At 45.4% G+C, this 26,468-nt stretch overlaps 4 gene segments (V, D, J or C); all 4 read right to left on the reverse strand.

Moving 5' to 3' along the window:
* Positions 1–6,136: 6,136 nt before the first annotated feature.
* On the reverse strand, positions 6,137–6,579 carry LOC111151970. The segment is given in 2 exon segments: positions 6,137–6,428; positions 6,561–6,579. A coding segment is annotated over 1 exon segment (240 nt).
* Positions 6,580–9,301: 2,722 nt separating this feature from the next.
* Positions 9,302–9,830, reverse strand: LOC111151889. The segment is given in 2 exon segments: positions 9,302–9,663; positions 9,782–9,830. Coding segments are annotated over 2 exon segments (411 nt in total).
* A 287-nt stretch (positions 9,831–10,117) lies between these two features.
* LOC111151890 lies at positions 10,118–13,220 on the reverse strand. The segment is given in 3 exon segments: positions 10,118–10,165; positions 12,784–13,073; positions 13,172–13,220. Coding segments are annotated over 3 exon segments (387 nt in total).
* A 5,179-nt stretch (positions 13,221–18,399) lies between these two features.
* On the reverse strand, positions 18,400–18,926 carry LOC111151891. The segment is given in 2 exon segments: positions 18,400–18,707; positions 18,842–18,926. Coding segments are annotated over 2 exon segments (357 nt in total).
* Positions 18,927–26,468: the final 7,542 nt, after the last annotated feature.

The following is a 26,468-nucleotide window of genomic DNA, read 5'->3' on the forward strand; positions in this document are numbered from 1 at the left end:
TCTGGTAGTGGACAGGACTCCAAGCTCAGGAGGACAGGAAATGTCTGAAAAGACCGAACACCTCCCTTTTAGGAGAGAAACCTCAGTGGGAGCCTGCCTGTTCTCTCACTGTTAGAGCAAGGCTGGTAGGTTTGTGGACAGAATGCTGGTGACCCCACAGGGCTGTGCCAAGCAGCTGGTGTAGAAAGGCACAGCCGAGAACAATGGCCCCCAGGAGCTCATGCGCAGCTCAGAGTCATAGTCACTGAACTGTCACCCTGAGAATCGATCCGAGAAGTTTCCTTTTGCTCTTTGCATACCTTCATAAAACTCTAAGAGGACCTGGGGGGCCCTGACCTGGGGCCTCATGATACCAAGGTACACTGGGCTGCTCAGAGATAGGGGAACATCTCAGAGTCACTAGCTGTCCTTTTGCTTTGATCAGGTGTCTTGGAGTTCGGGTGACTCTAGCCTTCACTGGTCCTGTGGAATGCAGACACAAAATGAGCAGGGGAGAGCCTGATGGCTTACCCAGATAGTAAAGTAGAGAATTCAGGAGTCAGCAAGCTCCAAAGATCAATGCTGTCCTTTCCCACTGAACTGATCTGCCCATGGGTGACAAAGCCTCAGCCAGCAGAGGAGCCTGGCGCCCAAGGCACGGCGGAGGTGGGCAGCACTGTGCCTCTTGTGCTCAGGGTTCTGGTCCTCTTGGGTAAGACCTGAGCTCTCAGGTTCGCTCTTCCTGGCTGGAAGGTAATTCTGGGATGGCATTGCCCTGTTGGCATCACCCTACAGACAGTGCTGCCCTGAACCCCAGACTCCCTTCCCGTCTGCAGGCAGGAAGGCTGGCTTCCAGCAAGGTCCAGGCCCACGCAGCTGCCCAGATGTGTCTCTGAGTCCAGCCTCCTCTGTGGCACCTGCCCACCACCCTGCCCCTCCCCTACCACTAGGATGCCTGTTTACCTCCCACCCTCCCCACCTCTAATTGTGCTGGAGCTCTCCCGCCCACCAGTGCATTGGCTGGGGTGAGGGGCTGTGACTAAACCCTGTTCCCACTCTGCCTGTGTGTCCTCCAATCCCCTTTCAGATGTCAGGTTCACAACAAGCTTTGTCATTACGTTTTCTTTTCCCCAGGCAGCATGCACACACCCGTCCTGACTAGCTAGTGCTGCAGAATCACCAAGATTCAGTCCATCTGATCAGATCCAAAGGGGCCTGGATTACTTATGAATTACTAGGAGTACAGATTCCCCAGAAACCATTCCAGGACTTTATCTATCGGCTTACAGCTCAGGCTTAACCAACTCAGGATTTCCTGCCCTCAAGCCCAGAGCAGGTATAATGTTCTGGATAGTTTAAGTCTAGCCCTCCAGATCCGCCCTGTCCCGAGAGGCTAACCTCTGTGGATGGTATTAACAGGGGTCCTTTTTCCTCTACCTTGCAGTTGAGTGTAGCTCCTGGGAGAAATGGCAGGAGCAAGGAGGCAGGGTCACCAACTGTCCTGGTTTGCAAGATCTATTCTCTCGGCTTCCTTCTCCAGGTCATGTTTCAGAGTCCCTACTTTTCCCTGCTCAAGGCAGCAGTGTCCCTTAGCTACAGGGCTTGAGTGCCCAGGGATCCACACTTCTCATCCTCCCAGGCCAGTTTTCTCAGGCAATAAGAGCCACACGCTTATGCCAGCCATAGAATGCTTTCTCCCTTCCCTGCCTTCTGGCTTCCCTTTCCCTGACACACCTGTGTACTCCTAGACATAGCAAGGGAAAATGAGACATGGAGACTGTATTTTGATTTTAAAAAAGGAAAAAAAGCCCAAACATTCTGCAATTAGCAGTAACAGAAGTTCTAACATTCTGCAATTAGCAGTAACAAAAGCCCTAACAGTCTGCAATTAGCATTGCTGAGATAGTCAGCAGAAGTGTAGAGAAATATGAATGTGAAAATAAACAGTGTGACTTGGGGACAAAGACTCTAAAGAAGATGCAGGAAGACTATATTCCTTACCTCCTGTCACCTAGCGAAGTTCAAGTCAGGGCACTCGCCTCACCTCCATGGTGGGCAACACAATGCTCCATGCAGATCCCTCTTTGGAACTCTCACTCCAAACCCCCCCTCCCTGGGGTTGTGCCTCTCATTGTGCACCGCCCTTGGCTGCAAAATCTCCTTTGATTTTAGCATCAAGAAGGGAAACAGGTAAATTTCAAGGTGAGTGAGAAAAGTTTTAAATATTAGAAATAGTTTAAATGTTTGATAATTAAACATTTAAAATAGTTTAAATGTTTGAAAGCCAACAAGAGCACTGGAATCTCAAAGCAGGGATGTAAAGGCAGGTAGGGTTAGTAACCATCAGTTTATCATGGTGCTAACTGGTGCAGGCACGAGGCTCATTGGGACAGGCATTGCCCGGAACAAGAGACATAATGCACTCCTTCTGGCTTGGTGTCTGCACTGTAAGGGCAACCAAAGATCATGGTGAAAGAATGAAGATGGCTTGTAAGGCTGTGTCAAAAGAATGGAAAATCATTGAATATACCCTAGTGTGAGCTCATGAAAATGTAGAAGGACCTTAGTGTGGAATACGGACAAAGAATGGTTACCAATGGAAAGGAGATCCCAATAGAGTCGAGGAACAGGTGATGGGGATAGGAAGGTTTGGGCAGATAGTGGGATGACTAATTTGTGATTTTGGAGGGGGAGCATTTTCAGCTCATGAGCAAGAACAAGGAATGGGACAGCCACAGGAGAGCAGAGCAAGAACTAGAAAAGAAAGACTCATCTTGGAGTTGGGTAAACATGCTTTAGACAGGATGCAAAAGACATGTAATGTAAAAGAAAAAAATGATAAATGAGACTTTTTTTTTAAAGATTTCATTTATTTATTTGACAGACAGAGATCACAAGTAGGCAGAGAGGCAGGCAGAGAGAGGAGGAAGCAGGCTCCCTTCTGAGCAGAGAGCCCCGATGCAGGGCTCGATCCCAGGACCCTGAGATCATAACCTAAGCCAAAGGCAGAGTCTTTAACCCACTGAGCCACCCAGGCGCCCCGATAAATGAGACTTAACAAACATGTTAAATTTCAGCTCATCCAAAGGCAACATAAGGAAAGCTCATAGGCAAACCACCGTGGGAAAAGAGACTCCGCATATTTAATGGTCCAAAGACTCCTACCTAGAACATAAAAATATGTCTTATGAAGCAATGGTATAAAGACAACCCATTTTCTTAAAAATGAACAAGTATAAAAGCAGGCACTTTACAAGAGAAAACAGGAAGATGGAAATGGCCAAAAAGCAAACAAACATCATCACTCATTGGTGAAATGCAAACAAGATCCCACTGCACTCCCCATAGAATGGCCAACAACAAAAAGATGGAGGTCATCAAATGCTGGTGAGAATGGGGAGCCCTGGGAACCCTCCCTCCCTCAGTATTGTAAATTGGTCAGTCTGAAAACCTGTTCAACTGTTTCTAATGAAGTCAAACGTGCATCTACCCTACAAATCAGCAATTTCACTTTTCTGCCTACACCTGAAAGAAATAAATGCATTTAGCTACAATTACTTGTACAAAAATGTTCAGAAGAGCTTTATCCGTAATAGTTGAAGCCTGGTACAACCCAGATATCCATCCAGGTGAATGGATAAACAAATCCCGGTATATCAATGCACTGGAATACCACACAGTAATAAGAATAAACTATGGATAAACCCAACAACATGAGTACATTTCAAAAATATTAATTTTTGAGAAAAAGAAATCAACTGAACAAGAGCATTGACTATATGGTTCCATTTATATGAATGTCAAGCTCAGAACTGTCAAAAAGATAAGTTTTTTGGAAATAGTTGAGGAAGCCCACTTCAGGATACACAGACTGTATCATGCTCCAGGAGAGGCCATGGAAGGTTTGCAGTGGGCTGTTCTCACGGGCAGAGGATGGAGACAGCAGAAAGCTCAGTTAGGTCTGTTAAAATCAAATACAGAGGGAGACGATCTTTGAAAATACAGACAAAACTCATCTAGTCAGACATACAAAGCTTAATTCAGCTTATTTTGTAAGACCAACACGACCTGGGTCATTTCTTGTTTATGCCTCTGGAAATCATAAGCAAAAATTTCCCAAGAGTGATAGGAGGTAACCCCAGATCAACTCCCTAATTTAAGAAAATTTCAACATTGTTAGTTTTCTATGACTCAGGCATTTATGGGAAATCAATCTCTCAGTCCTTACATTTTGTTTTTCTGAAGGCACATGCATGAGATTTTCCATTTTATATCCTCCTGGTTCCGTTTTAGATTGAAATTCTTTCCCAAGAAGTTCAAGTATAAACAAAATGTGGTGATAAAAATCAGAAAAGTGCTTAGCTCTGGGAAAGAAATTGATTGGAAATGCACACAAGGAAACTTTCTTGGGTGATGGAAATGTTCTTTATCTTGATTTTGGTCATGGTTGCACCAGTGTAGACATTCATCAAAATTTACCAAGCCATCCATGTATCATGTATTAATTTGAGTCTTTTTACTCTCTACTAATTATACGTTAATAAGTTATTACTTAAGCATAAGTCAGTGAATTTCCTAAAAGATGGGAGATATATATAATTTTATGCTTGCGTTCCCCATGCCCAATTGCGTGATGAACCACACACAAGTAAGAGAAGACAAGGACACTCACATACACAAAACACTGAGAAACGTGACGCGTTCCTGGAGACTGAAACATATAGCACCCAAATTTGGCATTAAAATAAACTAAACTAATAAGTTTGCTAAGAAGTAGCTGAGGATCACGGCTGAGTTTTTGAGGGTCAAAAATGTAAAAAAAAAAAAAATCCTCCAGTATTTTAGAGATTATTCTATGAATCTTGAACTGTTGTAAACTCCATGGTTTGGAAAATTGGTCATTTATCAGTTTCACCATTCAGCATCTCATTAGGCTTTCAGCAGCTTAGCTGCCGTGGCCAGTCTGTTGATTACTTTTCCAGGCAAGCAGCCTCTACCTCTCTCTGCAAGCAGGTCCTGGGTGAGCCAGCAGCACCCTTGCAGGCTCAGGGGTGTACAAAGGGAGCATGTGACCAGGGGTGTGCAGCTCATGGTGTTTGCACTTCCTGTAAAATCCAACTATGGAAGCCCAGTCTTGGAGTTAATGGATCCCAAGCCAGGCAACGTTGATTTTGGGTTGACTCTACCTCTAAGGAGTCAAGGAAGGAAATGGGCTGTGGAGAGAATAAAATTATTGCCCAATATCGTTTTGTAATGTTTTACAAGGAAAAACCCAGGGAGCTCATGAATCTCCCACCAAGCCAAAGGGGTGGTGAGAAATCGGTCCCTTCCTTAAGCTACCCTCCCTGAGCCTCAGAAGACTCAAACCACTGCCCTACAGCCACAGGTAGAGACTTAGTTTGTAGTCCCTTTGGTTGTAATGATGCTGTTTGATGCATCTACTAACGTTTCCCTAAGTGGCTTGTTTACTTGTGTGTTGTTGTTTTTCTTTTAAAGATTTTATATATTTATTTGACAGAGAGAGATCACATGTAGGCAGAGAGGCAGGCAGAGAGAGAGAGGAGGAAGCAGGCTCCCTGCTGAGCAGAGAGCCCGATATGGGGTTCGATCCCAGGACCCTGAGATCATGACCTGAGCTGAAGGCAGAGGCTTTAACCCACTGAGCCACCCAGGTGCCCCTACTTGTGTGTTTTATAACTAGTTATTAAGAGGTTTTGTTTGTTTGTTTGTTTTCCTCCAGAGAATTTTTGCAGAGTATGCAATGGTTTTGACCCCAAGGCAACTTTCTGTAATAGTTTTAGATCTGGAGAATCCCAGACCATTCAGGGAGTTTAAAACTGCTCAGCTGCTTTCTGCTTTGTTCCTGTTCATTGAGAAGAAAGTGAAATATTAATTTCACATGAGATGCTACTTGATCCTCTGTTTTACTCAATTCCCAGAATATTCCAGATTGCATGGAATAACATTAGGAGCTCTCCCCCGGCACATGACGGAGCACAGTTCACACTGAGGGCCATCCTGCTCAGCGTCGGGGTAGGGTGAAAGCCTCAGTAAGGGCAGTTTTTCCCTCATCATGAGGCAGGGACTCAGGAAGGAGTCTCCATGCTTGCAGCTGAGTTTTTGTGCAGAGAGCAGCTGGCTGAGTGATGCTGTGGATTCACTGCTGGCACAGAGGTACACAGAGGTCTGGTTGGTGCTGGCAGACTACAGGGTCAGGGGGAAATGCTTCTGCTCCTTTCGGGAGACACTGTACCCTTCAGCAACATCCCCTTTGGTAGTGCTTGGGCTACCACTTGAATAATAGATCAGCCTCAGCCCCTGTCCTGGGTCTTGTCGATACCAGAACATTGCAAAATGGTTCATATCCTGAGAACACTCCAGGGTCTTCTCGGTTCCTGTTTGTATAATGCTGTATCTTGGCATCTGGGTGACCTCAGCATCCATGGGACCTGTTGGCAGAGGCAGACAGAGGGGAAGGTGAGGCTTAAGGAGTAAACTGCATCTGCAAAAGAAAGGGAAGAGCTTGGAGCTGGGATTTTGCAAAACCTTGGCACTGATTTCCAGCTGGGTCCAGAACTCACCTGCTCCCAGCAGCCAAAGAGTCACACAAAAGAGGTTGAGGTTCATGGCAGAGGCAGGACAAGAAGAGGGCTGTCCCACCTAAATCCTTTCATCCACAGGACTGAGAAAGGGAGCTTGGAAGCTCTTCTCCAATGCACAAATGAGTCTCCGTGGGATGTCACTGCATCCCACCCCTGCAGATTGTCTGGCCCAGGGTCCCTTCTGACTCAGCTCAAGTAGGGTCAGCTACTCCTCTCCTAACATTCTTTAGCAAGGCCTGCAGGGGAGATGGGGTGTGGCTGTGGTACACGGAGTTTAGGGTACACCACACCCCCTCAGTTTCCCATATTCCTCTGAGACAGTTGCTCCTCTGCACCTGCCCCTGGTGTCAAGGCTGCCTTGCCCAAATCCTTCAACTGTGGAGCTCATTAGGGTTTAGAGGGACCTCCCACCTCTTCCATAGCTAGGTAGCCGAGCAATAATTGAAAACTTCTTCCACATCTGCCTGATATTGGATCCAGGCCTAAGTTTTTCTTAACCCTTTCCTTTCCTTGGCTGCTCTCCCAGCTGTCCCTCAGAGCCCCTTTGATGTCAGTGGCGTCACAGTGCCATCTTGTGGCCAATGATTGCAGTTTCACCATCGCCTCTTCTGCAATGGCCCAAGGGATGCTGGGAAGTGCTGCAGAGTCAGCAGGGAGACTATCCCAGAAGTAGCATCCTGCAAATTTTATGCTCAGTTTCCTGAAACCCTAATCTGAACACCAACGCCTAATCCTGACTCTACTCCTTTGAGCTACCATGCATAATCTCCCACCCTTACTAAACAACTATCACATATCTGACAGTTAAGCCTAAATGAAATCTCCTTCAAAGCTATCTCATAAAAGGGAGAGGGACAGAATGGGAGGTATGGAAGAAAATAGTATTTAGTCTAAAATAGGAAGGAAAATGCAGAAGATTGAAGTGTAAGGAGGTTCTTTTATCTCTGTTACTAGAAATAAACAAAGATGCCCCTTCCACCACCAAAGGGCCCCTCCAAAATACAGATCCACGGAAGACTAGGGATACAATGAGATTACCTTCAAGATGGGGTTCAGTGTGTGTCAATAAAAAGTAATATCGGAATATAAGAAAAATACAAGACATCTTATAAGATAATATGGAATCAAGGAGGATGCAATATCTAATGGGAAAAATAAGGATGGATGGAATTAAAATAAGCAAAGGATCATCTACACTAAATGGATAGTTTGTACAAAGTACATCTGCTCATTTAGGCAGCAGGGAGTGAAGAGAGTATTATAAGGAAGCTGAATCTGCCAGGGTTGTGTGGAGAAAGGTGGCAAAATTGGAGACAAGGTCCAGGGAGGAAGTCCCCAGAATGCCATTCCAAGGATAAGGAACTCCTAACTGTGCCCTAGACCTTCTCATTCCCACAGACACAGGGCAGCAGCGCAAACAGTGCTTTGCTGATACCACAATTAAAATAAGACCAGGGGTACCTGGGTGGCTCAGTTGGTTAAGCGTCTGACTCTTTATTTTGGCTCAGGTCATGATCTCAGGTCCTGGGATCAAGCCCTGCTTAGGGCTCCATGCTAGGAGTGGAGCTTGCTTAAGATTCTCTCTCTCCCACTCTAAAAATAAATAAATAAACAAATAAATAGAGGGAAAAATAAGACCAGGAAAACCCCCTTCCAAGGACACTCATTCTCTGGAGAAAGATATTTGGTATCCTGAGCTACCACAATTCTGAGTAGATTTGGGGTGACCGTAACCCCCTTGCCAGCTATGCAAGGCTCAGGACACCTCCATCATCACTGAGTCTGTGACATTCTGTCCCAGTCTAGGAGTCCTGGGCTATCTCCTCAGGACACCCAGAAACCCATGATCTGTGATCCTATGAACCCAGAGCATGGCTTTAGATTTCATAGACCCAATCCACAGCTTCACGCACTCCAGTGGAAGATGTTATTACTGCATAATTATTTATATTTATAACAGGTAACAATATAACAATATATAATACAGCAAATAAAACAAGTAAAAAGGAATAGGGGCACTATTATAAAGAAAATATCCTGTCTTCTCACATCAGAGAATTCGAGGAAATAATTTCAACTCAGAAGGCTTGGGTATCGAAGAAAACACACCATCTCTAGGAATCTCAGAGTCACTCAGGGCATCAGGGTAGGTGAGGTTGGGGAAGCCCATTCAAGTGCTGTGGGCTCACTGCCAGGACCCGCAGTGCTGGAAAAATGACAACAAACAGAGACAGGGAGCCTCCCAAACTGGTCAGAGGAATTGAGGTCTTCTCGTTGTTATGGGGCTGGTCCTTCCACCACCACAAAAGCAGTGAAGACCAAACATGAAGACAGGCTGCTAATCTGTTGCTGAAGGTTTCCAATGTTTCAGGGACAGAAGAGGCTTTAGAGGAAAGAATGTGCCCAAGAAGGTGGTGAGGAACTTTCCACATGCTCAGCTACAAATCTGTGCAGACAAGGAGGTGTGTCCGCTAAAAGAAGCCTCAGGTTCTGTAGCAGACCCCTTGTGTCCCCGACCATCAGTCCTGGGCTTGTAGCTGTACTCTGGCTCTGGGACTCCTGGAACCCAATGAGTCAGAATGGTTTCATCCACCAACATTTACATGCATTTCGGGAGTTTATCTAGAGTCTCTTCCTAGCCAAAGGACAGCTGATGTCCAAATCTACTTCTTGTCCATCAGGGAATGAAGAACAAAGGGCAGACAGTTTAGGGGCTCCAGCTACAGCAAGGGGAGAGGAGTCTGAGGTTTGTGAGGAGCAAGGAGGTGATGGTGCCCCACTGTGGTGGGACTGCTGGCACAGAGGTACACAGCCGAGTCCCCCTGCTCTGCACGCTGGATCTGCAGAGTGGAGCGGGTCCCCTCAGACCTCTTAGCAGAGAACCGATCATTGGTCATCCCTGATTTGTCCAGTGCCTCCTTGTTTTGGAAGTAAACCAAAAACTCCGGGCCTTTCCCTATGGTCTGTCGGTACCAATAAAGGACAACATGACCAGAAATGGGATCACAACTGAGAGTTACATTTTGGCCCCTCTTTGTGACCCTGTGCCTGGGAAACTGGGAGACTCCGGGTCCTGCGTGACCTGTGGAGACAGAAGTCGGGCACAGTCAGGAGAAATGGATTGTCCTCCTGGCATGTAATCATTGCTCACACTCACACACAAGCATTCACTGAAACCTCTTGGTGTTCCGAAGACTCACCTTCCCCCAGGAGACAGAGGGTCACCCAGCAGAGGAGCCTGGGGTCCATGGTGGAGTCAGGGCTGGGCTGGGTGGTTCATCAAATAGAGGTTTTCGTGAGCATGAGCCGAGAAGGAGGGAGTTCCCTTGTCTGCACAAGGCAGTTCTCACAGTGACATCACTACCTCTGTCAATTCCCCCAACCTCAGGGGACATGATTTATGTTATAACATACGTGGATGACTAATTTATTTATAAGCTCCTTTCTTAACAAAGTCAATGCATAGGTTGTCCTTTTCAGCTCCAGTGCCGTCTGGAGGCAGTGGCCTCACACTGTGTTATCTTCTCCTTCACCCATCACACCTCTGTCTGCTGGGCATCATCACTGAGATGTGTCAACAGCACCTTTAATACAAGGGACTAAAGGGGAATTCATTGTCTCATCTGCAAGTCAGGATCTCAACTATTCTATCACCACCCCTTCCATTCTCTCAGTGACACACACTCAACATTATCCATTTTGTGGGCAAGAATGGGCACTGGGGCAGGGGGGGTGGGTCTCAATTTCACCCTAGAAGTCTCTTGAATGCACTGACTTATTGAGAGATACAGGGATGAAGAGATGCCCTGGGAAGCTACCTGAGCTGGCAGCTCCTCTTCATTCTGCAGGTCAAAGACTGTTGTTCTCCCTGTGTTCACTAGTCTTTGTGTAATGTTATGTCCCCCCAGCCCACAGCAGAGCCTCATGCCATAATAAGTCACCAGATATTACAAATTAGGTTCTTTCTAGCTTATTTGTGGAAGAAGACTCAACCTCATTGACCTTCAACACTGGTGTATAACATGGAATCATATCATGGTAAGAAACCTAGGAAGCTGTGTTATAGTTAATTTAATTCTCCCTTTGTGAGCAGAACTTCTCATTGTTCTCTAGCCATTAACGTCTGTCCACTTTTATCAGTGGGTTCACTGGAGTTACAAGCATCCTTTCCTTCAGAGAGAGAATGAGAGCAGAGAGGACTGGATGGGTGGGAGCAAGGTGCTGGGGTCAGGGAGGATGACTGTGGCTCTCCACTGCTTGCCCAAGAAAACACAGCCGAGTACCCCCTAACTGGGAAGGCCACTCAAATGCACGCAGTAAAAACGTTTGGTTGACTTGTTGGAACGTTGTCAAAAGGCTCTGCTTCACGGTTTCACTATTCTCACTCAAGTGTTACTGCTCATCTCTTTCTTGTGACTGGGTGTTGGAGGGTCTGGGTGACCCGTCTGTAGAGCCAGCAGGTGAAGGAGACAGTCCTACAGATCTACTTGGGAAATGACTACAGTCTAAGCGAAGTGGACTCAGGGATAAAACATCTTTCCATGTGCCTGGAATTGCTTCCAAGATACAAAGAACAAGTGTGTATAAAATCATGGAGCCCATGGTAGGGAGACGCCAGCACCGGGTATCTCTACTTCCCTGACGAGGGCTCTGGTCCTAGGACATGGAACCCTGCTCCAGTTCACCATAGCTCACACAATGTGTTGGAGAGCTCCCTTTTTCTATTCTCTAGAATATTTTGTACAAAATTGAAATTATCCATTATTTGACCAATTTGTAAAATTGGACTATAAAAGTATCCATGCCTGGTGTTTCGGGAGATGGGTAGGCATTAGCTATTGATTAGGTTACATTATTATTTCATACATCCTCATTTCTTTCTAATTTAATGACGATTTTCATAGTGTTCTTTCACAGTTTGAGCTCTGTTCTATTTTTAGCTATCTTTTTTTTTGATGTTTAATGTTATTTTTATCGTCCTTCTTTTCTCATCAGTCCTGCTTACAGTGCTCATTTCCAAAGCAGTGGCTGTCATTGTTGAGTTTCATGAATGTATTTTGTTTTTTGTTTCACCTATTTTTGTTCTTTATCTTTAGGATTTTGCTTCTTCTACGTTTGGGTTAAGTTATTCTGTTCTTGTCCTATGTCCTCAACTTGATATTTACATGATTACTTTTGGAACTCTTAAGTCCTTTGCATCTATAAATTTTCCTCTAAGTACAACCTTCGTATTCTGAGTATCTCTTATTTCTAAACATTAAAAATTCCTATTTAGATTTCTGGTAAAATCTCAGGATTTATTTAGGATTATGTTTTTAAACTTCTAAATATGAGTTGTTTGGCTTTTTTTTTTTTAATAAAGGCTACTTTTTGTTTTTTATTTTCGTCTTCAATGTATTGTTATCAGAAAATGTGGTCTCTGTGATACCAGCACTTAAAAACTGATTGCAAGAAAAGTCTGCAGTCAGGACCCAGAAGATCTAGAACAGAGAGACATGCTAACTATGTCCACCATTCATCTGGGAAACAGGTGTGCCCAGAAGTGGCCGGCCACTCACAGGGACCTTGAACATGAGCATGAGTGGGAGTCAGCCATCACAAAAAGGAAGAGTCTATGCCCAGTGCAAGGAAATAGAGTTGGAGTTCTCTGAGATGGGAAGGGATGTGGCAGAGATGAGAGCCAAGCAGTGTGGTGAGAACAGAGAGGGCCAGAGAGCTGTGCAATATAGGCCCAGAGGTGGGGAGACGACAGACCTGGCAGGGCCTTGTAGGGGGACTGACCCGATGGGAAAGGCTGGCAGGAGCAGAGTCTATACCAGGGCATTAGAGAGGGATGCTGCTGAGGTGCCAGGGAGGGACAAGAGGGTCTCGATGTATCTGATTTAACACTATATTGTTCATAATACATTGTATTGTTTATACAAACACCTTCCCAGCTAGAGAGGCAGCTGCTGAGCACAGAGAGAACAGAGGTGGAGACATAGCCACCTGACAGCTGGGCAGGTCCAGGCCAGGCTGAGAGTGCCCTGGAGTTGGGTCTCAGCACACACTGAGGTTCACCCTGTATGCACAGACCACTGCAGTTTCCAGGGCTTCTGGGCTCCTGGGAGTGTGCAGAGGGCTCTGCTGAGTCCCAGGGCATGGGACCTCCCCCTTCTTTTTTTTGTGCAGAGAGGAGGCAGCTGGGCAATGCTGTGGGAACACTGCTGGCACAGAAGTACACAGATGTCTGGGAGGGGGTTGTGGACAGCAGCTTGAGAAGGAAGATCATTATATTTGGCCTAGAGGCACTGTATCCATCCGGGACTTCTCCATTTGTAGAGGTGCCAGCACCGACTGAGTAATGGATCAGCCTCAGCCCATGTCCATGGTCTTGTCGATACCAGTACATGGAGTTGTGGTTCATATCCTGGTGACATTTCAGTGTCATGTTCTGTCCTGTCCCCAGGACCTGGAATTTGGGGGTCTGAGTGATGCCAGCATTCAGCGACCCTGTGGGGAAGGAGATAAAGCTGATGTCACAGACAAAACGGAAAGGCTTAGGGATGGGACCTTGAAATTTTCACCCAGGAAAGGGACCCAGGACTTGCCTGCCTGTAGAAGACAAAACACCACACAGCACAGGCGGCTGACGCTCATGGCAGGGGCAGGGCTGATGGAGGGGTCTTCTGGGTCTGTGGGCTGCTGAGCCTGGGAGGGGGCTCTCCAGGGAGTCATTCTGAGATGTCACTCTTCCTGCCTGGGCCCCAGAGCCAACCGTCGAAGGGGCCACACCCCTTCTGCAGAGGGTCAAAGAGAAACATCAGAGTACAAGAGCCCAGGATGGGAAGAAAGGACTTGTCTGAATTGACACAGGTCTTACAAGTCAATCTTCATCTTTTTGTGAAACAATATGTAACCTTATGTACATTCTATTCCTGTGGCCTAATCTCTCATCAGTGCACTGGTTTCACGTATGCATGTAAAGCCTATCTCTGTAGTTTTGAATTGAGGAAAATTCCTTAGGGCTTCCTGATACCTTTTATGACTCATGTGTCCCAGATACTCCTTTAAGTATCTGTTTCCTCTTCGCTTCGTTGACCACCATCCCGTTAACGTCCTTCCAGCTACAATTCTCCTGGTATCTGGTTTCTAAACCTCAGGGTCAGGCTCATCAACTCTTGAGGAGCTGTTTGGCTCTGTTTCTTATCAGTTCACTAACGGGACACCTGCCAAATGTAACCAGAGCACCTTTGTGCTCAGTAGGGCTCTTACTTCCCGTGTTTGGGGTGAGACAGTGGCAAGCAGAAACACCTCCAGCCTGGGACTGACGTTTCTCTGTGGAAGATGAGGTCCGCTCATAGGCGCAGATGACACACAGGCACAAAGGCATTCAGATGTGTGAGGGACGGTAGAGAGATGATAGCCTCCAGGGTAAGTGCAAAATGTTCTGGTTTTTTTGTTTGGTTGTTTTTTAAGCTGAGACTTCCATCCCATGGGGAACACCTTCTTGTGAGGAACAGCTTCCATTAATTAATAAAGGAAACAAAACTCAGAAACTATATCCCATTGCCCACAGTCCCACGCTTAGAAGGACCCCATACCGTCTTCAGCGCTCTGTTGTTGTGATCTTCAAATTCTTAATAATAGTTGAACCACAGGCTCTGCAAATCACGTAGCCAGAGCTGGGCATGATTCTGTGTCTTCTGCCGTGCTGGTTTCATTCTAGCACAATCACACATCTGGGGACTCAGTGAATCCGCATCTCTGGGGGGTGGGAGAGGACACAGAAACTAAAACTGGAACCGAAGGGAAGCCTGATGTTATAACCATAATGTCAAGCCTTGAATTGGGACCTGGCAGGCCCAGGAGTGGGTTTCACATCTGCGCCTGGGACTTTTCTGGTCCGAGAGACAGAAGAACACACGATGCACGACAATGGTTGCAGGAGAGGCCGGAAGAGAAAGGGGGATTTTTCCAGGTCAAGGCTCGTGTTCTGAGGGTTCGACACTGGGTCCAGGCAAAGGGAACCCTTCTGCCAAGATGGAATGATCTCTCAATGATGTCACCATTGCCTGTGGCCTGCTCAGCCTCAAGATGCCATGTGTGAACAGGAAGCCCAGCTATGTATGCAACTGATAGGAACACAACATAATTTCCTTGGAGATGAAGACTTTTGGTCAAAACTTCATTATAAAATAATTGGAATGAATGGGTTCAGGAGAGAAGAAATTAATTAAAATGAGTAAATAAATTTTATAGAAATAACTTCAAGCAGCTAGGAAGAGCTTTCGATGATCATTTTATCAAATCATCTATCTGCAGATAGAATTGTCCCGAACATGGATCCTGTATCACACATGATTTCAAGCATTTCTTAACCATAGAACTTTGCAAAAGCACCTCCCTCTCTTAAATATATTTAGCTGTGTACTAAAGAGGAATTGTTTTAATGGGTAGGAACCTTATTTTTTTTTTCAGATTTTATTTATTTACTTGAGAAAGAGAGAGCACAAGGTGGGAGGGAGAGCAGAGGGAGAGGGAGAAGCAGGGATCCCAGCATGGGGCTTGATCCCAGGACCCCAGAAGCACAACCTGAGCTGAAGCAGATACCTAACTGACTGAGCCACCCAGGCGCCCCTAGGTAGAGACTTTAAATATCCATTAAAAAGATGCCTGAGCAAAAATAATCTATTGCAGTAGAAATCATATCATTAGTTTGTCAGGGTTGGAGACAGGAGTTGCAAAGGGGCATGAGGGAAATTTCTGGGTAATAAAAAATGTTCTATAGCTTAGTGTGGGGGGTGTTACATGGGTATATACGTATAAATCGCCAAAAAAACATTGATCTGATCATTTAAAGTGTGTAATGCTTATTGTATATAATTCATTTGTCAATAAAGTTGATGTCAAAATGTTTGAGAAGGGATGTCATGTGCTCTAGTTAATTTCATAATGAATCATCAGGCATAAATATTTCCATTTCTGTGCCAGCTATAGGAGTTCTAGGTAAAATGTGTCCATACCCACCTTTGTACAAAAGAAACAGTGGAAAAAGCTGTCAGAGAGATTAGCAAAAGGAATCAAGATATCCAGATTCTTACTATGTGCTTGGTAGGTATTTTATGCTTATTAAATGTTTATGTAGCCCTGGAAGTTGGTACGATAGCTAGTTTTACGTGTTAACCTGACTGGGCCGTAGGGTACACAGATACGTGGCTAAACACTGTTCTGGGTGCTCCTGAGAGATATGATTAATTTTTAAACAGGTAGATTTTTTTTGGTGGGATGTTGGTGGGAATAATTTTCTGATTTAATAATTTGAAAAACATATTTATAAACCCATATACGTAGAATAAATGGAAAGATATGGAGAAGATGGTCCATGATAAAAAAAAAAAATGTGGGTCTGTTTCGGTCCATCCCAGCTTTTATGTAGTCCCTCACTTGTTAATTCAATCTTTTTTTTTTTTTTTAAATTGAGGAGACTTGATCATCTGACCACAGTGCCTCTGAAAGCAAGAGCCCAGAGCTCTGTTTCTTTCTTTTTTTTTTTAAATTTACATATAATATATTATTTGCCCCAGGGGTTCAGGTCTGTGAATCATCAGTCTTACACATTTCATAGCACTCACCACAGCACATATCCTCCCCAATGTCGATAACCAAACCACCCTATCCCTACCTCCACCCCTTAGCAGCCCTCAGTTTCTTTCCTGAGATTAATAGTTTCTTATGGTTTGTCTCCCTCTCCAGTCCCATCTTGTTTCCTTTTTTTCCTCCCTACCCCCCATGACTCTCCCGCCCTGCCTCTCAAATTCCTCATATGAGTGAGATCATATGATAATTGTCTTTCTCTGATTGACTTATTTCGCTTACCACAATACCCTCTAGTTCCATCCACATCGTTGCAAATGGCAAGATTTTGTTTCTTTTGTAAATAGGTAGATTTTAACATTAGGTGAGAATAACCTTTTAATCAACAGAGTAAACCAGATTGCCATCCATAATGTAGGTGAGCCGCATCCAATCAGTTGAAGACCTGAATAGAACAAAAAGATGTATTCTGCCCCAGGTAAGAGAGAATTGTCCAGCTGATGGCCTTCAAACTGGAGAATCAGCTCTTCCTGCTTAACCTCTGAATTTGAATCTCTGCTCTCCCTGGGTCTCTAGCACCACCGGCCCAACTTACAGATGTTGGACTTATCAGCCTCTACAACTATATGAGCTGATTCTCTAGAATACCTAAATTATACACATACGTGTGTGTGTGTGTGTGTGTGTGTGTGTGTGTGTGTATTCTGCTCTGTTTCTCTGGAGTACTCTGAGTAATACTGATAGATATTACTACTCTCATTTTATCCGTGAAAATTCTCCGACCATCATGTCAAGAAACTGGCCTCGGGTCTTGACTAGCAGGTTGTGCTGGAGCTGGAACCTAGAGCTGAGTGTATATAGAGCTCCTAGTCAGATGTCTTTCTCCACACCCCTTTATCCTGGGGAACTGATCTCTGTCAATGATTTCATCAGAGCCAGCCAGGCTGAAAAGGACATGGAGGAAAGTTCTGGCTTTGAGGGCAGGTGTCTCTATGAATATGCATGACAGCATAGAGCTGTAAACACAGCACATCACTCAAGAATCCATCAGACGGGGTTTGAGCCCCACTTCTGCCTCTGACCAGCTCTTTGATTTGCTCAACTTCTTTAACTTAAGCACAACTCCCCTCATCTTTCAAATGAGAACAGAAATTGCATTTGTCTCTTAGGCTTTTTTTCTTCTTCTGATAATTCATGGAAATTTTGCAAATAAAGGACTTTTATTTGGCATGTAGTAAATTGTCGATACATGACAATGCTATTTTCTTTTGGGAGTCTCCACCTGCTGCAGAGCTGAACTGTGTCTGGGCATGCGTATATTGGGCCCTTGGAGTTTTGTGAGTCACTTGCTCTCATGGGACAGGGGGACCCAATAGAAATCACCATATATTTAAGATAAATATTATGCATTTATACTGCAGACCTTAAAACTCTCAAAGGCAAGAAACATACTAAACTAAAAAGAACATACTAAGCTGCATTTTCTATTTTAAGTGATATAGTACTTTACACAAAGTAGGGGACCTCAAACTGTGGAGTGAAAGAAAGGAAGGAATAAATAATGAGCTTTGATGGTCCTTTCCCTCATGGTAGATTGCAGAGTGTATGGGAACACCAAGCTTTTCCTTGTACACATCCCATTCCTTCTGCTGTGCAGCTGGACGAGCACATCTAGAAACCTCCCAACTCACACAGCCTCTGCCGGAGACATGACATGACCTAGGTCCATGCCCTGCAGAACACTGCCCCTTTCTCTCTCTCTTTTTGTTATTTTTATTTTGTTGTTGTTGTTACAGGGAAGGATCAATGGCTATTCTTCGCCTTGAAGTCACATTCCTTGAAGTTGTCAGAGGGAAGGTTAGGATCATCACCTGTGGTGGGTGATCTTTCCCACCCTGCTCACCTGGACCTGGGAAGGGAAGCCCGGGGAGGGAACGATTCCATAAGGGGGCAAGGAGCCCAGGTGTCAAGGAACAGAACTGTTCCTCGCTCTGCCAGTTCTGAAATAGAAGACCCAGGAAAGCTACTTCCCCTCATATATGTAAACAGGTAACATGATACGTATCTTGCATGATTTCTGTGAGCTCTAAGACGTGCCACACACATAAGCAGCAGAATGAGCGTTGGGGAGAGGCCCGTCTGCTTTCCCAGGGCCCGGGCCACTGTGGCTGGCACCGCCACCCTTGCCATCACTTCCTGACCTGGGGGTTGGGGGGAGGATTTTTGTACAGTAGGCTGCTGATCACGCAGGGCTGTGTTCACTGCTGGCACAGAGATACAGGGCTGAGTCTTCCAACTCCAGCAAGTCCAGGTCCAGCTGGGAGCTGTAGTTCCTGAACTGTTGAGCTGAGAACCGTTCCGGGATGTCTCCTTTGTCTCTCTCTTCCATGTTGTAATACTGAATGAGAAACCGGGGGCCCTGGCCCAGAACCTGTTGGTACCAGTACACAGATAGATGTCCAGAGACAGGGGAACATCTCAGTGTCACTTTCTGTCCTCTTGTTTTGATCAGGTGTCTTGGAGTTTGGGTGACCCCAGAAGCCACTGGGCCTGTTGGGAAGGAGACAGAAAGAAGCTGAGCACAGAGCATAGAGGGAGGCCTTCTGCTGCAGCCATGATCAGCAAGCCTGTATCACAGGCTGGCAAAACACATTGGAGGCGTGCACACTGTGCCTAGAACTCACCTGCTCCCAGGAGACAAAGCGCCACACAGCAGAGAAGCCTAGAGCCCATGGCGCATCGGGAAACCAAGAAAGCACCCCAGCCAGGGATGGGTCTCCTGGAGTGAGCAGCCTAGAGTTCTGAACTTTCCATTTCCCTGATAGGAGTGTCTGCCCATGATGTCACCGCTGTGACATTGTTGCTCTGGTGTTATTCTCACTGCCGGTCGCCTTCTGGTCTGATACCAAAGGGCACTTCAGTAGGACTCAGGATCAGCTACTCTAGGCGCATTGCTTGTCCCACCCAGTGCCTCCACAAGGGGTGGGTATGAGGTGATCATGTCCTATTATGCCCCCAACACACTTGATTTCCCTTCACCTGCCCCGGCCTGACACTAATTCCCCAGGCCGTGGGGCTCCAACCCCTTCGCTTTCCACTTCCCATCCAGGAGCAGGGACTACCTCCTTGGTGCATTCTGAGGTTCAAGGCACGTCTCCTCTGCTTGGGCAGTGAGGAGCCTGTGTTAGCCCCATGTGTCCCAGGACTCGCTCAAGAATCTCAAACCAGGGACACTGGGTGTGGCTCAGTGGGTTAAAGCCTCTGCTTTTGGCTCAGGTCATGATCCCAGGGTCCTGGGATCGAGCCCCACATCGGGCTCTCTGCTCAGCAGGTACCCTGCCTCCCCTGCCTCTCTGCCTGCCTCTCTGCCTTACTTGTGATCTCTGTCAAATAAATAAATAAAATCTTAAAAAAAAAAAAAAAAGAACTTCAAACCACCTGATGGAGGTAGTCAAGAGTTCCCTTAACCTGTCCTCTCCTGGGCCACTCTCTCAAACCCTCCCGGGGCACCTTGGCTGGCTGTGGGGGCACAGTTCCTCCATGTGGCTGATGGCTCCCTGTCTCACGGGTGGATACCTTCTGTCTAAATCAAGGACAGAAATCCCCCCCACCTCCCACTGCTGTAACCACCTCTCACCACACCCTTTCTTCTACTTTCCCAGCCCGGCTGATTTAGAGGTAATCTTCAGATCTACCCTTAGCCTGTGGAGGCGAAAGATGGTCTGAACATTCTGATTACGAAGGAAATAATTGCTACACCGTTGTAACTGGTATGCGATAGTGACAGAGACAAGTCAGAATGCTATGAGCCACAAACACGAGCGCTCTGATGAATTCATGTGGATCCAGCCTGGAAACACTACGTCCCATCCCCCCTCCAGGTTAATCCAATCCAGGTACTTCCAGATTGTGTAGATAAATTAATAATCACCAAATTTTAAATAGTGCATTTTATAAAGAGGGTCTCTCTATTTTGGCATTTATTTTTGAACATATAAACCTGTAAATAAACCCTGTTAGCTCTAGTCAAGGTAGATACAGTAGATACAAGGTAGATACAGGTAGATACAAGGTAGATACAGTGTGACATTTACGATCATTACCCAGAAGTACCTATGTCCTACGCTATGACCGGATGCCTCTTAATACATTCCACCTGGGGAGAAGCTATTTCCATTTTGTTCATCTCCCCCAAAAAACCCACACTCACATGCACACACATGCATAGGCACACACACACACACACACACACACACACACACACACACACACACCCATGGACACAATTACCGTTTAATTTGCAAGGATGTCAAGATTTTATAACCAAGCACAGCAGTTTTTCTTTATCTGTTTTTCAGATTCATTTCCCAGAAGCACGAGATGTTTCTGAAGACGGAGTGGTGGCTGGTGAAGGAAAATTCTTGACAGGCTCATGATACCAGATACAGGCGACCCTAACACAATTTTCTCCATTCCAAAAGAACATCAGCGTATTTCAGCTCTAGGTTCAATTAGGCTACTTTGCAGTGCTGGTCATCCATCCTGGCTATGAACACAAAATTGTTCAGAGTACTGCAGAAGTTGGAGGGAGAATCAGGATTGCCTATTACATTCCAGGGAAGAGATCTCTGTAAAGGAAAACAGTTGGTGATATTTCATGGCTCTCATAAGTGGCCATTAATTCATTCATTTCGCAAGTGTCAACGAGTATCAAGTGTTTTGGCTTTTCCTATGAAAGTAAAGAGAGCAATATTGTTGTTATGAACTGATCGTGTCCCCCTCCCCCAAATTCATCTGCTGAATGTGATTGTAACCCCCAGTGTGAGTGTATCTGGAGACGGGGTCTTTAGGGAGGAAGTTGGGTTAAATGAGGTAACAAGAGTGGGACCCTAAGCCAAGAGAACTGATGTCCTTTGAGAAGCAGAAACACCAGAGAGCTCTTTCTCAGTCCTCATGCAAGCACACAGCGAGAAGGCGATTGCCCATGAGCCAGGAATAGAGCACTCCCCAGAAACTAACCCCATGGGTCCTCGATCTTGGACTTGCCAACCTCCAGACCTGTGAGAAAATAAATGTCTATTGTTTGAGCCGCCCAGTGTGTGGCACATTGTTAGAGCACGCTGAGCAGACCAGTAGAACTGCGCCGTGGGATGTCTGGGCGAGAAGCACTGTCTGAGCCAGTCCCTGCGAGATGACTGGTATCTGGCCATGTTCAGGCAGCAGGGAAGCGCCTTCTAGACCGTGAGAAGAGCCAGAGCAGATGTAGAGGATTTGAATGGCTCTGGTGTCTGGGGCCATGTTGAGAAGAGCGATTAGGTCACAGAGTGTGATGCAAATCCAGAAGACCAACATGAAGCCACACTCAGAAGCTGATAGCATCTGGGCCATGATGCGTAAGAAGCTATTCTGGGGAAGCAGAACTGCTCTTGGGGGAAACTGGAGAGCCTTTGCCTATTTGTGTTCAGGGGAGGCAAGCCTGGGATGAGAAGTCCAGAAGGGAGAGGTCAGAATCAGCTCCACGTTCTCAGCCGTGAGCCTGTCCTTGCCAGGACCTGCATGGGACGATGCGGCCGCCGTGAGGCCTCGCTTTGTATTTTCTGAGTATTGAAGACTTGGAGCAGAATGAGAAAAGAGATTACAGGACAAATCCCATAGTTTTTAATAAGTTTATAGCTCTATGTTCTCAACCATCTTTAATCATATTTTCTCTTCTAGACTTTCCTAAAATCTCAAAATTTTGTCCATGTATTATATAAAACACAGCTCTGTGATTCTACCTTCTAGCTACCAATTTATCAAACAATTTTGAGCCCCGGATGAACTCTCCCTTCTGAAAAAAGGGTGTCAGCTGTGAACCCGTAAGTCGTGCGTTTAAGCTTGCAGCAGCCGGTGCCAGGCAGGGACGGCAACTTTGGTGTGACCCACTGGATGCAGAACCGCCCTCTGAACAGAGCTTGTTGTCCTGTTGTCCCCGCCCTGCGTGGCTGAAGAGCCAGAGGCCACCCTTGCAGGGCCCCAAACCATTCCCCTTTCCACTGAGTCCCTAGTTCTCGCGGATCCGTCAGCTCTGACCTTGCTCCACGCTGGGACCGGGAGGTTTGTGCACAGAACGCTGGTGACCCTGGCTGCACCAGGTGTTGGCACAGAGATACGTGGCCACGTCCCAGCCTCTGAGAAATTCACATGCAGCTCAGAATGACAGTCACTCAACTGCCGCATTGAGAATTAATCCCCAGGAAGTGTCTTTTGCTCTAATTCATCCTGATACGCCAAGAGCTGGGGGCCCTGACCCAGGTCCTGTTGGACTCAACGTACACTGGGCTGCCCAGAGATAGGGGAAGTGTCACTTGCTCCCCTCCTGCTTTGATCAGGTGTCTTGGTGTTTGGCTGATTCCAGAATCCATTGGGACTGGGAGGGAAGGATACAGGGGCTGGGGAAAGAACACGAGAGGGAGCCCGACGATGCCACAAACTCAGGTGCTGTCAAGCTTAGAACAGAGATGCCCCCCCTGTTTCAAGGACACACTTGCTCCCAGGAGACAAAGGTCCACACAGCAGAGGAGCCTGCAGCCCATGGCAGGTGCGGCAGAACTGGACAGGTTTCTTCCCACTCAGAATTCTGGTCCTCCGAGAGCTGAAGATTCGGGCATCCCTTTTCTGGAGTTTAGGTAATAATGCCACTGCTCTGATGTCACTGTCTTTCCTGGTTCCCATGAACCTGGCCATCCTTGCCAGCCTCCTGGCTAGCCTGATCCAGGTGGGGTGGGATGGTCTAGACTAGCTGGGTTTAGGCTACATGCCCTTTCCCACAGCGCCTTTGCTTTTCCTTTGAGGCAGGTGTTCCTTTACTTCTCCCTGCCCAGGACAAGCTGTCTGCCCCCTCCCAGCTCTTCCCTCATTTCCCCTTGCAAAGCTCAGAGACACTCCCTAATCACTGCAGAGCTCAAGTTCTGGCACCCTGATGGGACAGCACCACCACAAATTAATGTTTACAGCATCAAGCCTGTAAGTGGATAAAAGCACCAAACAAGGTTGTTCTTAACCCTCCAGGTCCCAGGTAGCTGACTGGATCTGCCCCTTGCTCTGTCCCAGCCTCTTTGGGAGCTCTGCAGTTCCACAGTGCCCCCCTGTGGCCCATCGGGGAATAATCAAGATTTTGCCTTTGCCCTGATGCCAGAATCCTGGGGTGTGTTTAAATGAGGGACTCTTTCACTGTTTGCCTGTTGCACTATTTTTTTTTTCTTTCCCCACTCCCAGCCCCGGCAGACCAAACAAACAAACAAACAAACAAACAAAAGACAAAAGATAGCCCAAGCTACATGGTAATAAAAATAAAGGTGACTGGAGGAAATGTTTTGCTTTGGAAAAAATTGAGTCAACTTAGCCTAGGTCAGGTTGCATTGCTTAAGGAGGAACTGTGGCAGAGATTACAGAGAGAGAGAGAGACAGCCTGTCTTTCTTACTGCAGATGGACTCCCAAGGCATTTTGGATGACTAATAATTAACTGAACTTGTTTTCGCTCTGATGACCCCAGACGGCTTGCTCAGGGCAGACCGTCCAGACAGGCCTGTTTGCAGGGTGCCTGCTAATCAGCTCACCCCAATAAGGAAAATAATATGGACTGTTACCCTCCTGCTAGAGAATTTCTTTTTTTTTTTTTTTTAAGATTTTATTTTTAAGTAATCTCTCCCTGCACGGCGGGGCTGGAACCCACAACCCCAAGATCAAGAGTCTCTTGCTCCACCGACTGAGCCAGCCAGGCGCCCCTAAAGAATTTGTTTCTTTCTCTTCTAACCTTACTCTTTTAGAAACCTTCTTTTTGCCTCTGTTCACTGATAATAGAATGCCCGTTCCCCACATAGGAGGGCATGTGTGTATATGATTAAACTTCTCTAAACTTTCTTCAATGTCCATGTGGGAAATAAAATATTCTAATGCTCTCTGCAGAATGCTAGGAAGGAGAAGCTAGTCTGGATTAATGCCAGGTAAAAAAATAAATAAATAAACAGAGGAGTTTGGGAAAACAGAATCGGAGAAGGATTTTAATGCCTAAACCCATCAACTTCCCACCCAGTTGCTACTTCTGACTTCATTTACTTTCAGTGTAAATTTCTTTAAATATTTACATTTGACTTAAGTGTTATTAAATTCCAAATAGTGCAATTTCATAGAATGAATATAGATATTCTAATATCATCTACTTCTTGACTTTCTAAATCTGAAGGCAAACAACCGCATCAAATACCACTGCCAATGAGCTATGATCAGTGACCCCCATTGAAGATGCAACCCAGAGGAGGAAAATTCCACCCAGAGCAAATCTCCATGGATATAAATCAGATAAAATTATCTCAAGCCCAGATGGCCGTGTTCTTTAACTGAATACTTTTTATGAATTTTGTACATATGTAACTCATTAAAACCTTTTATAACAGCAACTGATGTGTCTTATGGGGTTTCTGATGATAGATAAGGAGAAACTTCTACACAAACACATAGAAATACACACTATCAGCATATGTTACACTAAGAAAGGATATTTCTATGCTTTAAGGGATGCCTGGCATTTTTTAAAAATTCAGTTAGATAGAATTTCTGGATTGCCAATCAGTTTTTAATTATAAATATAAATATAAATCTTACAAATATGTAAGATTGTTTTAGAGGTGCCTGAGACCCAATAATAAACAGCCATTCTATTTCAGACAAGAGGAGCCCAGCTGATATTATAAAAACTGGCTTCTGGGTACTACTAGCATTGCAAAATAGCAATATTTCCTGTCTTTTTCCCCAGAGGAACCTTATGAGGCAAGGAGAAAATATGAATACTAGAGACTAACCAAAAAAAACAAGAGAATATTCTAGAAGGACTAAAGCCTTTGGGGACTGGATTCCAAAGGAAAGATAACCCAATGGACAATATATATCCCCAGAATGTGAGTTATTAAACCTTATGAACCAAAAATTTAAAACAAGAATGACAAATAATGACAATCTGCTATATAAACAAGAAGGTAGAAGATGTCTAGCACGTAAGAATGCATGGGACCAACTTACTGAAGATCTTAACAGTAACATACCTAACATATTTTGCATTGACATTTCCAACTTTTATTATGGGGAAGAATGTTCATGTCACCTGAAGATAAGGTAAATGAGATAAGATAAAAGAAGCCAACGCCTCATATAAATGCTAAGAATTTTTGTCTAGTAGGAGCTTATATAATTAGTTATTAGTTTCCTAAAATACTGACTTTTTCTCAGGAGCTCCCCCCCTTATTTTCATAAAGGCAAGACTTTAGCTAATAAATTTATAATCCAGATAAGATCTGGGAAATTGTCTCTTCTGCAAAAACTAGGTGGAATTTCTTAGAGTTTTCAAAATTGTGGAAATCCGAAGCCCTTCCTGAGATTTCTGACCACCCCCAAGGACAATTGTTTTCTTCTAGTCTTCTCTAACCTTGCCACCTCACCTGGCCATGAATCCTTTTTTTATTCCTTCAACCAAATCTTCCGCATCAATAATTGGAGAGTTTAGTAGAATTTCCTGAAGATTTGGGATATCCTACAAAGGAGTCATACGGTACAGAAGGCAGATCTCTACTCTTTCTCTCCCATCCTTAATCATGATGGCCCCTTCCCAGACTTTCCAGGGTCTCAAGTTCTTCTGCCTGCATTATATAGAACAATGCCATTGCCATTTTTCCTTCTGTCTCCAGCAGTTACATTAAAATATTCCCATCAACAATATTCTCCTTCCTAAGAAGTGGGGTGGAAGCTATTAAGACACTAAAATCCTGGTTTTCCTCCATTCAAAATTATGGTTAACTAATTCTTCTTTCTTTTTTTTTTTTAAGATTTTATTTACTTACTTGACAGAGAGAGAGATTACAAGTAGGCAGAGAGGCAGGCAGAGGCTTCCCTGCTGAGCAGAGAGCTGATGCGGGGCTTGATCCAAGGACCCTGAGATCATCACCTCAGCCTGAGTGGAAGGCAGAGGCTTAACCCACTGAACCACCCAGGCACCCCTTAATCCTTATTTCTTGAGTGGAACTCATCTTTATTCAAAGATAGACTTTTCTAAGTTTTCATTTACACTCTACTTTTATTGTTATGATTAAATGTGTATAACATAAAACACCATTTTCAAGTCTACGGTGCAATGGCATTAACTACATTCACATTCTGGAGTTGCCATCACTGCCATCCTTCTCTAGAACTCTTCATCTTCCCCATCTGAAACTCTATATCCACTAAACACTAACTCCCACCCCTTCCTCACCCCAGCCCAGGAACCACCCCCTACCTGC

Source organism: Enhydra lutris, unplaced genomic scaffold (genome assembly GCF_002288905.1).
Source record: "Enhydra lutris kenyoni isolate GAN:26980312 unplaced genomic scaffold, ASM228890v2 scaffoldscaffold27, whole genome shotgun sequence".
NCBI lineage: Eukaryota > Metazoa > Chordata > Mammalia > Carnivora > Mustelidae > Enhydra > Enhydra lutris.